The following is a 20,848-nucleotide window of genomic DNA, read 5'->3' as shown; positions in this document are numbered from 1 at the left end:
GAGAAGAGAAGAGAAGAGAAGAGAAGAGAAGAGAAGAGAAGAGAAGAGAAGAGAAGAGAAGAGAAGAGAAGAGAAGAGAAGAGAAGAGAAGAGAAGAGAATATACCTTGTCTCCATCAGGGTTCGTATGGAGGCCACAGTAGGTCCAGATCCCAAGTGATTGTAGTAGGGCCCTTCATCTTTTTCAATTATGTGCTCTGAGGGGGGGGACAGTACAGAGTAAGAACACAACATTTTATCTGAAAAACGAATACAAACTATAGCAGCAACTGACAATAAACACTGGATTTTTACAGTGTATCAGTGATTCCACTACAGCATGAATTCAACACAGAATCAGAACAAGATTGGGTAATATAGTCACTGCTGTTCAAATCTATAGCTTTGGTGGTAATGTCCCCTAACACCAGCCTATTTAAAACAGTTTCTCTTTTGAATTTGAATCTTTGGTTTTAAAACATTTTTGCCTTTCACATTGACCAAAAATTTTACATCTAAGCTCCAATTCCTAACGAACAAACTCTTGGATCTGAGTGTCACTTAAATTGCACACAAAGAAGACTTGAAAAGTACAGCTTGGCTTTGCATGTTCTCACATGTTGTAGTGTTTTGTAAAAGGACAAAGGTACAGCGGATGTGCTTTGATGTATTTCTGGCCAAACTCAAAGATATTTTCTTTGTAGGTAAAGCCAGATCTTCTATGAGAAGCATGTGAAAGTAGAGCTCATTGCGACATCCAGTTCAAACACACGTTCACACACATGAACGCACACACACAGGGAGTGGTGTGGGGAGCAAAACATGGTGAAGCAGAAGCTTTTTGAGGTAGTGTGTGACTCAGTATGTAGGGATGTTTAGAGGGAGTGTTAGTGTGTGTGTTTTGTGTACATCTGAGGTGATGTTGTGCATGAGTATGTGTGAGCATTTGACCATTCCCCTGCACAAAACCTATGGTTTTAAACCACACCCTATGACTTCAGTGTTACATTTTCTATGAGATACTGTGCAGATTAATGGTATGATGGCCTCGAGGAATTTCGCATTGCCCAGCTGTATCAGCTAACTGTGTGTTGTTAAACTAACATTGTGTTGTTCTTGCTCTTGTATCATTTCTAAAGTACAACTGTGGATGCCAACATTACCAAAAATGCCCTTAATGCGCTCCACACTATCAGATGATTAAAATGCGGTCTTCCACTCTGTGTGTGTGTTGTGTTTGTATGTGTGTGTGGTTGTGTCCAGAGGCAACATGAGGTCACATTCTGCTGCTGGTGAAAGGAGGCTCCAGGGCGTGGTTCATGGCAGGAAATGGAGTAGTCATAGTCCATTTATGTGCAAAGAAAAAAAATATGTGTGTATATGTATATACTGTATCCTGTCTGTGTTAAAAACAACCCATTCCTATGCAGTGTTATGCTATACTGCTTAGAAAAGGAAATGTGTAACATAATTATGAAGGCTTGTTGTTTGTTGGTCTTTACCCCTAGTAACACCACATGGTTAGCAAGTGTGTGTCATTGACACTGCTCTTCCCACTGCTGTGCACTCCTTTTAGTGCTCAGATGCAACACAATTTTATGGACCAGGCCTTAATCCATCCCAAATCCACACCCAGCAAACTGTCAGTTTACCCGTTTTCTCCACGTCTAGTCTTGGTTGTAAAACAACTCGTCTGACCAGCCAACCTAACCCCTGGATACACTTCTTGGGCTTTCTGAGTCAGTCACACAACAGGCTTAAAAGGCTGTGCAATGCATGCAATACAATGTACATGCAATACAAAAGATTCCATAAATTACACATGCATATGCGTAAATAACATAAACATATTTATATTTGTTTGAAAAATGGGAGTCCTAAAACTAGTCTGTGTACATCGAGTGGCTGTTGTGTGGCTGTTAGATCACAATCGATTTTTAATCAAAGTTGTCAATCAAATGTTGCAGTAAAAAAAGCTTTCTGTATTATACTTATATCACAAAAAGGATTTTTTGCCTTGTCAGAGAGACTGACTGGAAATGCTGTTGTAGGTGGACACAGTAACAACATCTATCTGTTTATGGTATAGTTTTGCCATCATACAGTGACAAGTGTTGACTGGGAGATAAAATCAATGTGGGCAACTGGTACACAGTAACTCCAAGAAACAGGTTGTCATTTCTTAGTAGCCTGCCTGAGAACACAGTCTCTCGTTATTTGGTTTGTGTGTCGAGTTAATAAACTATTATCCACATTAGCTAACGCAGCAATATTCAGATTTACTGAGTTATTAATTAATGACTTACTGAGACACTATGCATTAGACTAATGTGAGTGTAGTCTAACAAATTAAATCTCCAGCATATAATGTCTTTAAATGAAACATTTCAACTGTAGGACCACCTACTTGGTTGTAAATAAATAGGCTTCCCTAAACAGGGTGCTACCCAAACTATGGGACTGAACTCCATTCTGTCTAACAAAGGCTCTGTTCTGCTTGCTTGCAAGACCCAAACCCACACAAAAGAGTCCTTCTGCCACCACTGCTATTGTTCCTGCATGTTGCCTTTATTGGCCCTCACTGTCACAGTCTAGATGGTCACTACCACGCACCCTGGCAACTTGCACATTCTTTCTTAGCTGCAACCAACCAGAAAACCAGAAAGAACTGGGGTGGGAATGGGGTGAAAAAATCTAAAAGTCAATCTGTTTACATCAATAAGCAAAGTGAAATGCTTACAATGACCACATAATAGGCTGATTATTTTAGTGGAGGAATAAAACATTTCCAAAGATAACGAAATGTGCTCAAATTGACAAAGACTCAAATTGATCTCTAGTCAGAGATTAATAAGTAATGTTTTCAGAAGACTGATTATTGTTAGACTATTTCTAATTTGTGTCTGAAATGCACTTTGTGGATGGAAAGTAAGCTGTGTGACCATAAGCAGAGGCTGAGACTGATGCAAAAACTTACCCACGCAGGTGCAGGTGGGAAACTCTGCCTGAAGATCCTTGGAAGGAGTACTTAGCAAGCTCTTAGTGGGTGTGTCAAGATAGCGTAAAGGAGAGTCCAAGAAGCCTTTGAGAGATGGTGAAGAGGGCACACCTTCCTTAGTTGGTGTGTCCTCCTCAGAAAAGCAGGTGGTGGACAATACTGTTATATCACCCGAGGATTCAATTTTCATTCGTTTTGACAGCGGAGAAGCTGGCATGCTAAAAGTATCCTGCACCACTCTGGACTGCTGCTGCCTCTCCACTATATCTTCCTGTTTCAGAGGAACTTGAACAGACTCCCTGTGCTGCATCTCCATAGGCCGTTCTGTAGATGCCTGGCTCAAGGATGCCTCACTTTGGGTCCTGGACTCATCTTTGCTCATTCCCATCTGATGATCTCGATGAGGTGTGGGGGTGGGTTGACTTGTGGAAATTAAGGGAAGTGGCTGGGAGGTGGATGATGATGCAGGACTGAGGTCCTGAGGACTACTCAGGGATTCATTCCCTGACTTTGGGGCTGTAGCAGTCTCCTCCACGGGCTGACTGGCAGATACGTCTGGAACTGAGTCCCCAAATTCAGCCTCAAACTGGCGGATCAACTCTTCGTACTTCGGGTCCAAGTTAAAGACGCTTGGTACATTTGAGGTGCTGGGTGAGGATGTGGAGGTCATAGGTGTCATGGTGCTGGTATTACTGGAGGCCAGGCTGCCCATCTCTTCTGACTTATTGTGAGCTGCAAGGCCCACAGGTGGGAGTAGAGGGCCCAGCTGGGCTGGAGTGTTTTCTGATGGAACAGAAACAGTGGAAGTGGGTGTCATTGAGGAATTGAAAATGGATACCTGAGATTGGGCTGGGGCAGGGAGGCCTGCAGCAGCAGCAGCCTGAGTGAAGTTACTGTGGAGGGGCAGTTGGTCGAGTGGACCTAGTTGCAGTTTGGCCAGGGGTGCGGATCTGTCCATCATGTGGACTGGTGGTTTCTGTGTGGTGATCTGAGTCTGAGGCAGAAAGGTTGGCATGGAGGCTTTCTGTTTGGGCTTCTTGATGATTATCTGTTTGGGTTTGGGAAGGGGAGGACCCAAAAACGTCTCAGTCATAGCTTTAAGACCAGGAGATCCTTGGCTGATTTTTTTCCTCTTGGGTTCCTGTTTGATGGCCAGATGTGACAGGGCCTCTGCATCCATCTGTGGCCACCATTTTTTCAAATTTTGGCAAGCCAGAGGCCCACGTGGGCCAACGCCTCCAAAGCCAGAGGGGTGGTTTGAGAAAAGATTCCTCTTGTAGTGAAGGTGCTGTTGTAGAGCTGCCTGAGTGGAGTGGCTAATGGCTGCTTGGCCAGGAGAGAGGGGAGTGCCAGGGTAGTGCTGACCCTGGTGCTGACCATTAGCCATACCATAATGTCCCATGGAGGCAGGGTGATGATAGTGGTCAGCAGAGTCTGACTCTTGTTTTATCCTGACCAATGCCGGGTTATCCTGGGCCTGGACAGTCCCATTCTGGTTCAAGCTAAGTTGTTGCGAAGCTGGAAGCTTAAAAGGAATTTTGCTAAACTTGCTACTGGTGTCACCAAGCAGCTGTTTGAGCTCTGACATGGGGTCTGAGCTACTATGAGGTGCAGTGGCAAGGTGAGACTGAGGCTCAGACTTCACACACATCCATGGATTTCTGTGTTCAGATCCTGTGCCTGAGGCTTGCTGCCACTGCAGGGGATTCGGGTTGAAGCCTGGTGGTTTTCCCTGACCCGGGAAGGGAGAGGTAGAGGACTGGACAGGGGTAACATGGGGCGGATGGCCCTGGGATTGGGGTCTGTGGTGCTCACATGACTCTAGGGCCTGCTGGCTAGTTTGTAGTCCTGGAGGGACAGACTGAGAGCGTGAAGAAGATGAGTAGGTGCCAGAAGAGGATGGGATCATGCCAATGCCATTAAGAGGCTGAGATGCGGTGTTTTGGTTGTGTTGATGGTGATGGAGGTTATTTGTGTAGGGGGTTTGACCTGGGGTAGAGGCAGTTTGTGGGCTAGAACCAGATAACTGTGTCAGAGCATCTATGGCGATGGCTGTCTGAAGACTGATGTTCTTCTCCTTGGCTATGGAGAGCACCTGTGGCGAGCAAGGAATCGGTGGTTTGGAGCAGGGCACTTGATCTGGGTGAGGGCCTTGGCTATCCTGTTGCTGCTGGGAGCATGAAATAGACAGATGGTGGCCACCATTTACTTGTTGGTAGGTCTGAGAGTGATGCAGCAAATGGGGTTGCTCTATGTGAGGTTGTAAATGTGAGGGAGTATCAACCAGTTTGTGGGAGCCTTGATCCTCATTGGTTGCTAATTTTATCTTCTTTTCCAGCCATTCAAGGTAGTCTGGACAGTCAGGCCCATCACAGTCGCAATTGGGAGGCTTGTGTCCATGTTTTGCTTGGCTCAGTGCTTTCTGTAAGGTCTCCAGGTCTTCTGAAGGTGGGCAGCTACCCTCAGGAGCCCCTGCAGAGATTCTAGCTTGAGCCTTCCCAGCGCCTGTTTCCTGGGTAAACTTCTCATACAAATAGGCTGTAGTAGCCTGCAAGAGGTGGCAGGAAGAGGAGGAAGAATGAGGCAGTGAGCCAGCAATAGCAGAAAAAGCCACCAGATTGTGAGCATCCTCCATGTCTGCATGGTGTACAGGTTCAGCAGGGGTTGCACCACACGTTTGCTGTTGTTGGGTGTCGCTGACCTTGCCATGTCCAGGCACCCAGCACTGCCTTGGCAGCACGCTTTCTGCACACTGCTGCTCTGTTTCTATAGATGGCTCACCATCATTAGGGTACTGATTCACCCCATTGGCCAGTTCCAGGCTCAGCGCGCCTTCCTGGAGGCGGTCATGTGACCCAATTTCCATCTGGCCTCCACTTCTGGGGCCATCCACTGAAGTAACTTTGTGAACAGTCTAAAAGACAAACACAGAGCACAGGTAATGAGGATGTGAAAAACAATGGATTCAGATGCACATCGTACACATTAGGTATGGCTTTAAAATAGTAATTGTGCTAAACTAGATTATGCTATACTAAATGTACTCATGGCATTAAGTAGTTACTATTACAGCATTCCTTGGATGAGTATCAACCCAGTAATCCAGGACTCCATTCCCTTCTTTCCAGCTCTTATCCAGAGTTTGCCACCCACCTCTCACACATGCATAGCATAAAGTTTCTCCGGGTCACACCAGTAAGGCTGGTGTAAACTCTTCTCATATTCAGTGGGCTTATTTTACAACTGGTAAGTCACAGGTCACGTGACAAAATTCCACAGTTGTTTATAAATGGACGTTCTACTTGAGATCCGCTGGGCTATACAAAGCAGGCAGTGGTGTTAGGAGACATTGTGAGCCAGATGTGGGAAGCACAGAGAAAAGAAAATGCAGTACAAATCCACATCCTTGGACTCTGTTTTCATAATTTATTACTGGAAATATTTAAAAAAAAAACAAAAAACACTGAGGACTTATCAGTATTTTACTCTTATCTCAAGAAACCAATAAGGGAAACAAGTCAAATGCTTAATGTAGCTTTTCAGAAACACAATTACTTGATTAGAACATGTAAATGTTTATAATTTATAAATGTAAATTATAAAATAATAAATCAAATCAGATAGTGAAGAAGTGGATTCATTATGGCTTGCGCCATTTTACCAAAGTGTATAGAATCAAGAAATGTCTTCAGTTCTTTTATATACTAAGTGTCTGGATGTGAGCAGCACAGCTCTGTTTACTGGGTTTGTAGACTCATTTTTTTACAAGACCAAAATTCATTTCCTCTGAAACAAGACCTTAAATGGTAAACCCAAATTGGCCTGAATATCTAAAGATAATCTCCTGTCTAACAGCTACTCATCAGTAGATATAAATCAAGCTGAGCAAAGATCAAACTGCTATGGATGTTGAAAGTACAGTCATGAGATTTATCTGAGAGAACTGCTGACCAAGTGTGGATTTACAAAATACTGGTGTCCTTTGTTCAAGAGTGAAGGGACATTTTAACACAGCCTCATGATTGAACAATACAGTTATTTTGTCATGACACCAACACAGAGGGTTTTAACCCCTGTATGTATGCACTGGTGTTTAGTTTGAATACATACTGGATATAACCCCCCAGCAGATTATGTATCATATGATTAATGCTTATTTAAAGACCCATTCTATTTTTAGGAAGTTGGGGAAGGTCAAATAGTGAAAGCAGAAGCAAACTGAAAACAATCTGCTTCCATGTCACCGCTTCTGAACCAGAATTTTCAGTATAAAATAAGACCAAAAACCTTTCTGTTTTTGTGATTTCAGCAACACTGTTATGTGGGACACCAGTGGCTGGTTATATCTTTTGGTGGCAGTCCTATGTCCTACACCTAGAGATGTACAGGAACAGGAATATCAGGAGACCATGTTTTGCATCTTATTTGAATCTTTCATACTGTGTGCTGCTTTGTTGTCCCTTTATTTCGTTTCGTTGCGCTCTCTTTTCATCTTTGCTTCCACTTATTGGATAAGTGTAACAAAAGTCCTTGTTAACATTTAGGAAAAGAATGTGATTTGTGTTAAAAGACACACTTCACAACAGAAACCCTGCACATCAAAAAGTGAAGTCTGCCTGGTGTGTTTAAATGTGATGCAAAGAGGTCTCATGAAAACAGGCTGCAAAAAGACAACTCATACATTGGTGAGTCAGACTTTAAGCCTTCACTTAAAGTAAGAGGTTTTCCATCTGAGTGACCACATGCAACATTAATCATGTGATTATTGATTAGTTCTACGATTCCGATTATAGATTGTTATCATGTGGTCTTTTGGCTTGATCACGCAGTAGATTAAGCAGGCACAATACTTCCCAAGTCAGGTTTCACAGTTGATTTGATGCTGGGCTTGCATGGGAAGTGGTTGAAAAAGCAAATTCACTAGTTTAATTCAATAATTTACAGACACTCCCAAGCATCAAGCACCCCACAGCTATAGGAGGATAGCTTAAGTTATCATTTATACAGTAAATGCGCATTACTAATGGACACATATTGCACATAACACTGCACAGAAATTGACCGATGATAGCACTTTTTTAATTCAATAACATTAACAGTCCCATGAGTCTTTGCTTTCTCTGACACAAAACTGTCCAGAATCCCAAGTGACTGCCCCTCTCAGCTTGATACAGTACAGAGGGTCGACTCATACAGGACAATTAAAACACTGCTGCAGTTTTAAATCTGTGCTTTATTGTTTCTGCGTCATTAGTTACTATGACATCCATCTCAAGTCAAAGCAAGCCATTTTTAGGGACATTTTGTGTGATGATTACTCATTTTAAGCTTTCAGTGTTTCCACATTGTTGAAACGTGATCACTGAGCATGTATATATATGTAGTGACAGTGGGTTGTGCTATAAACCATGTGCTTTTCAAACATTAGTGTAGCAGTTCAGGAATTTGATTCACTAGTTTTCATTTCTGATTTCTGGTTTCTCCATATCTAAAATGACTGTAGGCTGTGAGGTTTTTCATAGTTCGACTTCCTTTTTTCAGAGATTGCAGCTCTATACTATTATCTCTTTTCCTCCAAGTCAAAATGCCAACCTGGTCATCTTGAAATACATTTTCAAACTTTTTATTTTAGTCTGCTTGAACAATGGAACAAAATGTAAAGTGGTGTCGATCTTTCAAAAGTTATGTTGTTAAATTTGTCTAAATCTCAGTGATCTTAATACATTAAGTCCAGATGTGGTTTGCAAATAAAACCAGTGAGTGTACAATCCATTCAGTCTTCAGGCTGGTTCCTTGTAGATTATATTATAATGAATCCAGCAGAAAAGAAAAGCAAACAAAGATAATCCAAGGGCAGCTTCAGAAATCATTGACAGAGTTCATGTTGTTGCATTTGAACTTGCTCAGAGGTTCACAGGAGAGTGAAACAGTGGCACTATATGACTACATTAGATGTGCTAGCAACACAGAGGGAAGTCTGCAGGCTGTATTACAGTAAATAGTTGAGATGCTTCAATTCGCACCTGCTGCATGCTTTGTGCAGTTGTGTTCAGTTTAAAGAGCCCAAAAGACTAGAAGATGCTTGAAGATCATGTCGCAGAGGAAGACGTTATTTGTTTTATGCATACACTTTTAAATATATAATGTATGTAGATCTGAATCACCCAGTATTAGATCATCCCCACCAGAAGAAAAGAAAGAAAGAAAAGGGCTTCAGTTTGTAGATCCATTAGTGTGCGGTAGCAGAAGTGAGCCTGATGTCCAGCTTCCCCATCATTTGAATATTATTGAAATGAGCCTTTGAAGTGGCTAATTACTGGACATTCTGTAAGCCTTCTGAATTCACTTTCTGTACTGGGTGTCTAGCAGGGGGCTCCCAGGGGGGGTTGCTGGTGTTATGGGTGAGAGGTGAAGCGGGTTTGGAAACTGGAGAGTTTTAGAGGAGGGTGCAGCGAACAGCCGGCATGCAATACGTGAGAGGCCCCATGTTTTTACTATCAGTAGCATCAGATGGGAAAGAGGAAGGGGGGGGGTGGAGGTAGCTGCGTGCAGTTATGAAAACTGCAGTGTGTTGAAACAGAGCGACTGCAAGACTGCATAACCTACGAACCCACAATCACGCACAGTCACACACTGACACTCTCTTTTCCTCCTTTTTTCACAGTTGTGCACACAAAACGCAGCAAAAGAAAGGTCAGAGGGGTTCGAAGCTGAACACCCGGAACAAATGGACTTCGCTGAGCTTTGACGCCAAACAAACCCAAACCCTCCTCCACCGCGCACACACACACACACACACACACACACACACACACACACACACACACACACACACACACACACACACACACACACACATTAAAGGCTCTTTTGACAAAACTTAGTCGATCTAAAACCAGTCCAAATTGTGAAATGTTGCGCTGACACCTGCACCGCTTCACACCTACCGGGCTGCCCAAACTGCACAAACCACGTGCTTTTGCAAATATTTACACTACGACATAGCCTGTTGTATTCTCTCTGTGTCGCACACAAACACACTTGTGCAGACTTGACACACAAAAACGGCACAAAGTGTATCCAAAAACACCAACCAGCCCAACTGGCTTAGACCTTGTAGAACCTGGTAGACCAGACACTTGAGTCTGGGAGCCCTTTAAACGAGACAAGCCTGTGCAGTTTTGTTTGTGAGAGTGCTCTTTAACCCTGACACTGGAGGGAGGAGACAGAATATGTGAGGATAGTAGAGGTGGCGGCGGCGGTGGCGAGAGCCTGTGAGTAGACAGCTGAACCTAAATCCAACACCAACTCATCCTCCCTCTTATCCTCCTCCCTCTTCTCCCACCCCCTCCCCTTCCCCTTTTTGCTGTCGTGCCGAACATGAAGCAGAGACCCTGACAATATGAAGCTGGCTGAGAGCCTCTAGGACACAGCAAACGCGTACTTACGTCGTCCTAGACGTCCAGACGGGGCTGCCGGTCGAAGAGTGGGGAGCAGAAGAGGAAACAGAGAGTAGCATGAGAATTGCTCGCCGGTGCAGCAGCAGTCCACGAGCGATCTGGCCTTGTTGGGGGGTTGTATTCCTCGTTTTTTTTTCTTTTTTCTATTTCTCCCAGCCCGGGCGGCGCGCAGACAGAGCGAGCGGTGACACACACATAAATGCACTCACACACGGCCAGCCGCACGCACAGCGCACACCTCCCCCCAGCACACCGCACACGTTTCTCATTCTCTTGCCTATTCTTATGACCAGCGCTTTCTGTTCTCTGCTTTTTCCTTTCTCATTATCTCTGTCTGCTCCTCCCTTCCCTTTTTCAATATCCTCTTTCTTTCTCTTCACTACAGATGCAGTCGGCTTCTCCTCGCAGCCCCCACCTTCACCTCCCCTCCTCCTCCTCCCCTCTCTCTTTCCCTCCCTCCATTGCCCTCCCTCTCGCGCAGCCTCTCCCTCCATCTCCTCTCCCCTCTCTCTCTCTCTCTCGCGCTTTTCAGTGTGTGTTTAGAGCGAGAGGCCATTATCTAAGCCACAGCGGGCACGTACGAATGGAATGGAGGAGTGCGCAGTGAGCAGAAACACAGAGAGCGGTGGGGGGATAGTTGCTAGCAGCAGCAGCAGCAGCCTTGGAAACAGCACAGTGCAGCAGAGCTCCTTACCAGTGAGAAAACCCCTCTCGGTCTCTATCCACACCCATTCCACATTATGTACTCTGCTGCATTAGATTATGTTATATATAAGGCTCTATCTCTGTCTGTGTGTGTGTTTTGTTTATCGCCATAAGCCCCATACTGGCAATTCTGAGTGTGACAGAGCTTCTCTGCTTTCGACCGCAGAGGCAAACCAGCGGCTTGCAAACGAAAATGCAATCTCATCGCGCAATGGCATCAACACAGGGAAAAAAAGAAAGAGAGAAAAGGGAGCAGAGAAAAGCATCATTACACTCCTTGTTTATGCCTTTTGTAAACGACATCCGTTTTTTTTCCTCGCGGACATTTTTGCTCCATCTAGATTGGGCTCCACCGCGGGCCGAAGGAGAAACCACCGATGATGGTTGTTCCATCTCCATTTTCATTCCTGTCCGCATTCACATCGCTTCCCTGTTCCTCGTGTGACAGGAAAAGCTTCAGACCTACACCTGTGACTGATAACAGATCCTCTAGGATGCTCTCGCAAGAGAGGGAGAGGATTGCTGGCGCTCTTGCCGGCCCTTTAATCCAAGATCCAAAGGACGCAAACAAAGTAGAAGGCTTCCGACTGCAGGAAGCTCAGGGTCACTTGGTTTAAAAGAAATCACCAACACTCTATGATGTCAACTCACTCCTGCAGATGTCGGGAAGCAAACGAAAGAAGACCTATATGCTCAGGAGTAAAGCAGCAAGGCGGCTGAATTGGGCAATGGAGAGTGAGAGGGGCACGACTCTTCAACATCGGTGAGCAAGAGGAACAGAGTGGAGATAGGAAGAGGGAAATCTGTGGAGCACACTGTTGAAATGTGCCGAGTTGATCAGCTGTTCGTGTGATACTGATTCTGTAACCAGAGGTACGAGAGTGGCACAAACAGAAAAAGGGTCAGGAGGTTGCTGCCGAATGAAGACCGCGAGGAGCCGACTAATCACAGTTCATCGATGGCTTCTGTCCTACCCGTCCGCCAGCGTGTGACAACGTTCTCCCATTCCTCACCATTGTCGCCTTCCCTTGCTGTCACTGGCATTATCATTATGAACGCCGTCATCGCCTCTGGGTGACCGGCTCTGCGGTCCTCTCTTCGCTCCTACATTGCTGGAGTTTTGGAGAAGATTTAACCAGGAAGAGGAGGAGGAGGTTGGGTATTATGGCCGTCTCCCTCATGCAGATCGCTGTCAGCTCCTGCGTAGTGTTTTTCTCTTATATTACTGAGCATGTGTGAGCTACACTGCACTGTGGCTGGATTAACTTCTGTAGCCCTTCCCTGCTTCACTTCCTTTGGCTTTCCCTGTCTCTCCTGGTCTCTCATTTTCTCTGGCATCTTCAATCTGCCTTTGCCTGTCTCTCTCTCTCTCTCTCTTTCTCAATTCGTCTCTACTGTCTTGTTTCCCGAGCTTTTTGCCTCCATCCAGCATAGCTTATTGCATTACCGTTCCAACACTTTTCTCACGCGCTCGCTCTCTGGCGCTATAAAATTGCACACACTGTCTGTCTCGTTGTTGCCGCACAATTTCATATGTACACACACAGATGAGCGTCAATCCCAAAGAGAAACACAGCCCGAGCCGTCTAAAAAGGAAGGGGAAGGAGAAGTAGAGCATTAAGGTCACGTGACCAGGGAGGGCCAATGAGTGGGAAGGGAGAGTATAGTGAGCGAGAGAGGTAGGAAACACATGTGGCGGTGACGTAGCTGTACCGTCACCGTCATCGTCATCAGTGTCTCCCACCAGGACGCTTGCCTCCACCACTGGGTGGGCGCGTGTCATCCCGAGCACATGCCCACCATCACCAAAACCACACCAAAAAAACTGAAGCTCAGAAAGCACGCTCTTTTTATTCACCCGGCTGGCTGGTGTTCACTCGCTCACTCCCCCGACTGTAGTGACACAGCGTTTCTCGCTCAGCATTTGGCTTAACCCCTGAATCTGTTCTGTACGCACACTTCCTCATTTTAGACATCTCCTGAACACAACAGGCTCCTTAAACAGTCCCATCTTATGTGAAGTTAGCACTTCCATAGTTTATATCCAAAATTTGGAGAGCGAGGCAAAGAGGATGAAAGAGAACTTAATAAACATGAACTCTGCCTGACTCTGTCACTGTCCACAGCTGAGTAAAACAAAGAAACGCTGTTTGACCAAAACACCAACATGAGGGAAGGGATTCAGCTGTTTCCGACACATGATGTGCCCACACTGTAAATACAGCATGTAAGCTGACACAGTTTGCTCCATGTCAGAAGGCACGAGTAATTTACAGTAAGAGTGCTCTTGATTCAAGCACATGTCTTCTTTGATGACTCATATCAGCTTACATCGGTGTCATTTCACATAAGACATTGCTCAAAATTTCTTCACCACCATCGGACTGGCCATCTCTGACAAAAGGAATAGAAATCTACCGAAGCGAAGCAGCAATGGCAGAAAAGCGCGTTGTCGCTTTAAGATGCTGGCGTGCGTTTCGTGGATTCCAATGCTGCCATTCAGGTTTGTTCAACAGAGCTGGTGTGAAGTCACCTCGTGAGCACAACTGTAGCGCGGTGAAAGAGAACGTTAGAAGTGCAGGGCAGTCGTGCCTTTAGCGAACTTTTGAGTCATCGAGGTTACCTGATATTTGAAATGACAACAACAATCCACGCAGCTTGACATTTAAGTGAAAATGAAATCGCACTTACGGTAAACCTGTAATTCGGCATTGAGAGACACACAGGAGAGGTAACAAAGACTCCTCATCGATCACTTCATTTCACGGTGTAGTCACATTTATCATCCAAGATGAGTTACTGCACGCCCTCATCTCTCTCCCCCTCTCAATTCTCAGGCTCTCGCTCTTTTTCTCAGCAGCACGGAGGAAAGGTCTAGGTTGTAGGAGGGATGACTGACAACAAAAGTCCATCCGCAGCAGTGTGTGTGCTCGCTTATGAGTAAAGCTTGAGTCATCCTCTTCTTTTCAACGAAGTCCTGACACAGAACCCTCAAACAGTGAAACAAGCTTTTCAATTTGCTTTTTTTTTGCCAGCACCTCGCTAGTGGGAGGTGTACGTGAATGAAGCATACCGACGGAGAACAAAATGTTTGCTTTTCAGGCAGTCCGGGAGTTGAATTCTTGCGATTTCACTGTTAGACGTGCTTTAAAAAAACATTTGTTTCCAGCAGTGACCAAACTCACAGGAGCATGACACAAGGGTCCTTTGCCTCTCCTAACATCACTTCCTGTCAGCTGATTCCATTTCCTCTATCCACCTCTGTGCGCCCCCATCCCCAGCACACATTGTCCCGCATTCTAATGGCATCAAGGTCATCGGATCTGACACACTGTGTGCACCCCCTCCTTCCCTTTCTCTTTTTTTTTTTGCTCCACATCTCTTTATCTTTCACTTCCTGCCCCCCCTCCAAACTGCTCACATGCACGCAGACGCTCCAGTGCATGCACACCAACTGTCAACAAATGCAGAGGCATGCTTTAATGAGCTCTCTCCACTCTCTCCACACACACACAGAGTACACACTAGTATGCACACAGTCCACTGAGGGTCACTGGGTTTATTGGTGGGGAGGGGCCAGAGACCATAGGGCACATTATATTTAGCACCAAGGTCGTAATCATAACATATTTTGGAGGAGAGACTTTTAAATGTGTTCTGTATCCTTTCTATCTAGAGACAGAGAACAGATACAGCAACATATGGAGAATTTATGTGAACTTTTATTTGCATAATAAGTCCTGTATGTATATTCTAATGCTTCTCTTATGATTCAGAACACTACACTATTTTCCGTGTACTTTAGTCATTTTTTACAATACAATCTACAAAATGCGTGTGTGTGTGTGTGTGTGTGTGTGTGTGTGTGTGTGTGTGTGTGTGTGTGTGTGTGGGTTTAGTTTTTTTTTAGTCATAACTGGTTTTCTGAAAAACACATAAAAACAGTAATGAGAAAACTGCCTGTTTGAGTAAGTGTAACTGCATCTGTAACTGTAACTTGAGCAACAAGACTCTTTACCTATTGTTCATTTTCAGGCATCACCTAATTTCATCTGTGCACCTGTCTGTTTGGCCGTTTTTCTCTCTTTGTTTCAGCTTGGTGTCCAAACACACTCGTGCCAAACCCCCACTCAGCCAGGACGGTGTTAAGTTCAGGGTATGTTTAGGTGTAGATTGCACCACAGCGTAGTGTATATCAAGTCTGAGTCATACCTCCTGACATTTGGCACGTGCAAGTCAGCACGGATTGCCCAGCTGGGGGAAGGCCTACCCGCCTATCCCCCGTCAAACCCCACCCCTCGCTATTCCTCACAAAGAGAAATGGAGGAGTGGCTTGCGAAGGAGGAGAGGAGGAAAAAAATGGGAAAGGTGGTGCCGGGTAAGAGGCTGTTAAGCAGGGTGGAGCCACAAAAAGAAGAGGAAGGGGAAGGGGGGGCTGTTTTTAAGAGACAGCTCTTTGTGCTTCAGGATTTGAACAACAGCAGGATCAATGAGCAGAACAGAATGTGTTATCAGAAAGTTTTTGGACCTGAGACAAACAGGGTGAAGGGAAATGAATGAAAAACAAGTGAGTTCAGAACGGTTTGAACCTGTGAAAGAACACTGCGTGCCGCTACCTGCTCGCCTTTTGTATGCCAAGTGCTGAAAAAGAGCTGAGTGGTCAGATTTGTTTGGACAGTGATGTAATCATTAACAGAACGCAGCAGTAAAGATGGGCAGAGTGTGTTCTGACAGGTGAAACACTGACTGAGAGGCTTCGTAATGACTTTTGGGTTGCAATATTAATTTTTAAGACTCGAGAGCGAGAAAGACATAAAGCAGCAGAAACCTGCCTCAGCCCCTGCACGGTGGCTGGTTGCCAGCCTTGTCTCTCTCTCAGGACTCGGGCTAAGATTAGCTTCCCATATGTTCAAGTCAGGCGTAGCCAGACTTAAAGGGCCAGTGCTCGACCGTGGCAAAACAAGAAAGCCTTCACTGTGTTTGCTGATGGTCTATATCAACACACATGTGAAGGTTCAGCGTGCATTTTTAATCATTCCAGTGAAAGCTGGGCTCATAACAGATAACTACTGGAAACTGATAAGATGCGGTGCTTTTCTTGTATGCTTCCAGTTATAGACTTTGTTCTTTAATATCGTCCTTGTTCGTGTGTGTGTTTTGATACTATGGCATGAAAACTCCCACAGCTGTTGGGCTGTATTACATAAAACCTGGCAGCGTCTGGCAGCAGTGGGATTCAGGATTGTTTAAACTGGATGCCCAGTGGGAACAGCAGAGCAGCCGCCAGAGAGGCGAGAGTTCGAGCTCAAGCAACAGCTGATGACTCCTCCCCTTCTCCCTCCATTCATTTTTTATTAACTGCGGCACGGTGCGGCTGACGACCTCGCTCTAACATCAGACACCACCAACGATGCCACCGACCGCAACTCATCGCGCTCGCAGGATACCAAACCAGGCCCCCGCCAGGTTTGGTCACTAGTAACAGAAACCCAAAGCAGCCCAGCGAGGCAGTGCCGAAAGAAATGTCTGCTAATTGTCATTAATTAGAAATGAAACATGACAATAGTTCAGGGTTTTGCAAGTCCTTAATGACTGCATACAAGTGAGGCAATTATTGGTGACTGTATAAATTAAAATGTCACATCAAATTCCACAAGGACCTATGAGATGTGATGTTTTGAAATCCTGGGAGTGCTTTTTCTTTTACAATCTCGGCGAACATTTACTTTTCAACCAGTGCATCTAAAGTAGAGCAGGGCGATATGACCAAAAGTATCTATCACGATATACATTTGAAAATTTGCGATAACGATATAACTGACGATATAATTGACACTAGACAAAACACTTTAAAACTCCACAACTTTATTAGTGCAAAAAAAAAACAAAACAAAAAAAACCCCATCAATGATTTTCACTTAAACAAGCAGCTGTTTTTTATGTGCATGAGAATTATATAAAATTTAACAGTGCAAATGCAAATTTCTTGCTGACAGTTTAACCAGAAGGCATTTCCAGTGGAAACTGGCCGACATATCCTCAGCATGACCATGTATAATATCCACAAAACTTAAAAAGAGGTTATACACACACGATACGGTAACATTATGTTGAAGCACAGTACGTATCACTCCGCGAGGCGCCTGCCTACGATAGCCGTAATGATCCGACAATCCATCAAGCGGTGCGGCTTCGTAGCTTATCAAAGTCGTACTAAAACATAGTAAACACAACTAGAATTCATACATAAGGCACACGGGATTATAAGGCGCTCTGTCGATTTCCAGAAAAATCGAAGGATTGATTTTAAGTGTGCCGTATTTTCCAAACAACACGGTAATAACGGCGGCCCGCTAGCATGCTCTACCAAAAATAGTGCTTTGTTGTGTATCTGACGGACGAAAGCTAAACCAGTTCCACACCACTGAAGTTGCAGCATTTTTACAAACCAATTCTGGTTCATCCGTTTCATTCAACGGTCCGCTTTCTCCCTTCTCGTTCTCCGTCGCCGTCATGCTTTTTCCACCATGTACGTATGAAAACAAAGGCACTGCACATGCGCGTTTTACCCATATTCTATCACAATATTTCATTTTCTTATCGTTGCCCAACATTATACCGTATTACCGTGAACGGTATGATATGGTCCAGCCCTAATCTAAAGTGACTTCTGAAGCAGCCTGTCCTCAGTGTAAGACCAGAGGTGTGTCAAGTGATTATGCGGGTACACTGGGTAATTATTTATCTGTCTTTTTGTAGACAGTCTATGTGCTGCACAGTGCTATGTGTCCAGCTTGCTTTGATGAAAACTTGCTTCAAGCTCGCTGTCTAATTCAGAACATTCAGAAAGAGGTTTTACTCATGAGGTATCCATCTCAAAAGTTCCCTAAAACTGAGGTTGTTAAAAGCTTAACAGTCAATATTTGGTATGGCCATCTTTATTCTTTCTTGCTTCTAGCTTTCTTATCATTTCTTTAAGTAGTCTTCAGGAATAGTTCTCCAGGTTTCTTGAATGACATTCACATCACTTTTATGGATGTTTCTACTTTTTGTGTTCTACTTCCATTATGTGTCTTTCTATCCAGGTATGCTTTTACTGCATTGGCAGTGTGTTTGGGATCATTGAAAAATTGTCTGCAGAGAGTATTGCATGGTGGATTAAAAATAAAACGTACTTTTCTGTGTTCATATTATGATCAATTTTGACAAGATCCCTAACACTGCTGACTGAAATGCAGCCTCAAACCATGACAGAGCCTCTAACGTGTTTTACAGATAAAGTAGACGCTCACTGCTGTACCTTTCTCCTGACCTCCTGTATCCATATTGACGGTGTGAAAAAGTTGGATTTATTATTTTACAAGATATTTCAGGACTAGATGCATCTCTCAGGTCTTGTATCAGGTCTTTGCTGGATTTTTTTCCTTGCCTTTGGCTGATGGCTCTTGGGAATCTGCTATTGGTACAAAAATACTATTTTTTCCCTGTCAAACTGTGCTATCCTCGACATTTTTTATACATTCAACTCACAAAATGTGAACAAATTGGGTCATATTGTGACAGGCTGCTTGTAACAAACCGCCTACAAACAATTTAAAATTTGCTCTTTCTAACTAGATATAATACTGGTTCAACCTTTTTTATGCTGAAAAAATAAGTGAAAAAGCAGCCTCTGTCCAAACAAACCCTTTCTGAAATTCTGGAGAACTTTTGCATTTTTAAAGACCGCTTTAAAAAAAAAAATACTACAAAGTCTGGCAAAACACAAAGAAAGAAGGAGTGGCTTGTTTTACAATAACGTGCATTTGATTGCAGAAGCTATGTTATTATTAACCCATTTGGTAGTTTTGTTTAAATAGTCTTTACTTCCCATAATACAGTTTGTATTTTCAGGAAGTAAAGATGCATCTTTCATTTCTTGGGAAAAAAACTAATATTGTTACATAACATAACAAATGCCCAAAATAAAGCATCAACAAGAAAGATCTGTTCAAAGTAGGCCAGTCTACCAACTACGGGAATTCTTCACAGTCACAGTTTACACAAATTTGAATAAACCATTAGCTGCACTTCTTTACTGACTGAGTGGAAACCTCACAGAACAGTAAATACATCGAAAGCTAACACTGAATGGAAGAGGTGATGTCAAACCCTCCACTTCCTGAGTTTGTACTATACACCAAACCACTTACTACACAAACACACACACAATACGCACATGTGGTGCCGGCTAGCTGGTCACGTGACCAACCTTGGACGCCGAACGCCAGCTAAAATTAAAGCAATGATGTCATCAGACATTCAGTGTTGCCACGGAAACTAGGTCAGTATTAACCCTTTGCCGATGAGGCCGGGGATTCCAAAGCTCGACGAGTGATTAATAAACATTCCATGTGCCATCACGTACACAGCAGCGTCAGGGTTTCTACTCTGTCTCTGACTCGTTTCCCACCTGTGTGAAGTTCACCTCGTGCATAAAGAGGAAATCCTGTGCATAGGCGTGGAAAAAAAAAAAGAAAAAGAAAAGAAAGAAATCACACGAGCGCAGTCTGTCTGTCTGTAACCCACTGTGGTACACCTCTCAATTCAGCTTTGCTTCCTGAATAGCAGAAAAACAAACTTGCTTTCAAACTCACTTTAAACCATTTTGTTTAATGTTCTTGGGACTGTACATGCCTAATGATACTCTGTAACTGCTTATTTTAGTTTTCTAAAATGGTGCCCTCGGTCTGTTGGGTGTAGACTGTGTTTGCCTGTGTGCGACCAGGGAAATGTTTGACAAGGAAACAGATCTTGGTCGAGATAAACACTCCACCCAGGATACGCACGGCAACCATGACCCTCTGCAAACAGGAGCTCAGGACAACTATAAAGGCAGAGAAACTTGTTAAACACAAAAAAGATTATATTCCCCCTTTAAACCAGATGGTCGTATATACCTTGCAGATAAAGAGCTTGCCCACATATGGATTGGGATTAAAGCAGCTTAGAGGTAAGATAAAGTAGACCATGCTAACCCTATTTATGACATTTGAAACTCACTGACATATATCACTGCAGATGTGGAGGTGAATCTATTTCGCTCATCTAGGATTTCAGGTCGCTCTCGGCGCACGTGACAGAAGTCAGATCAAAGCTGTCTTTTTCCCCTTTTGGGAGAGGACTTCACAAGATTCTTAGAACTCAGACAATTGTTTGATGTTCAGTAAATTCCTTTATGAAACTTCGCACGCCGCCCGTCCACATGCCTTTCCACATAAACAGACGAGTGTGCCCCGGACCGGCGAGCTGAGGCAACAGTAGCACTCAGCAGCGACACGCCACAGGTTACTACGCCCGACAATCAACTACGTATACGCATGCGTGACCCACTAACTTTTACTCCCTTTACCTCATTTGACTCCAGAACCTAGGAGAAGCAGGACGGCCTCCCCAGCTCATGAGCCAACGTGCAGAGTTCCTCCTCCTCCTCCTCCTCCTCCTCCCCTCCTCCTTTCCAGGGCCTCTTGTATCTACACATGCCTTGCTCTGGCACCAATCAGCGGGCAGCGTGGGACGCTTTAAACTGAGGATGCCGCCACTTCATCAGTAAGGGCGCTTTAACTTGGCGCGCCTCAGAGATAAACTCGGAGCAACTGTATTAAACAGAGTCAGTTCCCAGGCGGCAAAGACCGGGTGTGAAGACGAGACGAGGGATCTGGCACAAC

The 20,848-nt window shown here is 44.4% G+C and overlaps 1 protein-coding gene across 5 annotated transcripts in view; it reads right to left on the bottom strand.

Moving 5' to 3' along the window:
- tet3 (tet methylcytosine dioxygenase 3) overlaps positions 1–20,848 on the bottom strand; it is a 47,626-nt gene that overhangs the window by 12,475 nt on the left and 14,303 nt on the right. For 3 of the 5 annotated variants that reach the window (XM_042226754.1, XM_005936894.3, XM_005936896.3), the window contains 2 exons: positions 2,956–5,890; positions 106–196 (listed from right to left, as the gene is read on the bottom strand). In XM_042226754.1, coding sequence (XP_042082688.1) covers positions 106–196; positions 2,956–5,890 — 3,026 coding nt within the window. Of the gene's footprint in view, positions 1–105; positions 197–2,955; positions 5,891–10,424; positions 16,985–20,848 lie in introns of those variants that run through there. The other 2 variants (XM_005936897.3, XM_042226755.1) reach the window with 2 other exon arrangements.

The sequence above is a fragment of the Haplochromis burtoni genome, unplaced genomic scaffold, assembly GCF_018398535.1.
Source record: "Haplochromis burtoni strain Fernald_Lab_line unplaced genomic scaffold, NCSU_Asbu1 Contig_226, whole genome shotgun sequence".
Taxonomy (NCBI): domain Eukaryota; kingdom Metazoa; phylum Chordata; class Actinopteri; order Cichliformes; family Cichlidae; genus Haplochromis; species Haplochromis burtoni.
The sequence above is the reverse complement of the archived record's forward strand: the minus strand, read 5'-3'. Positions and strand labels throughout refer to the sequence as shown.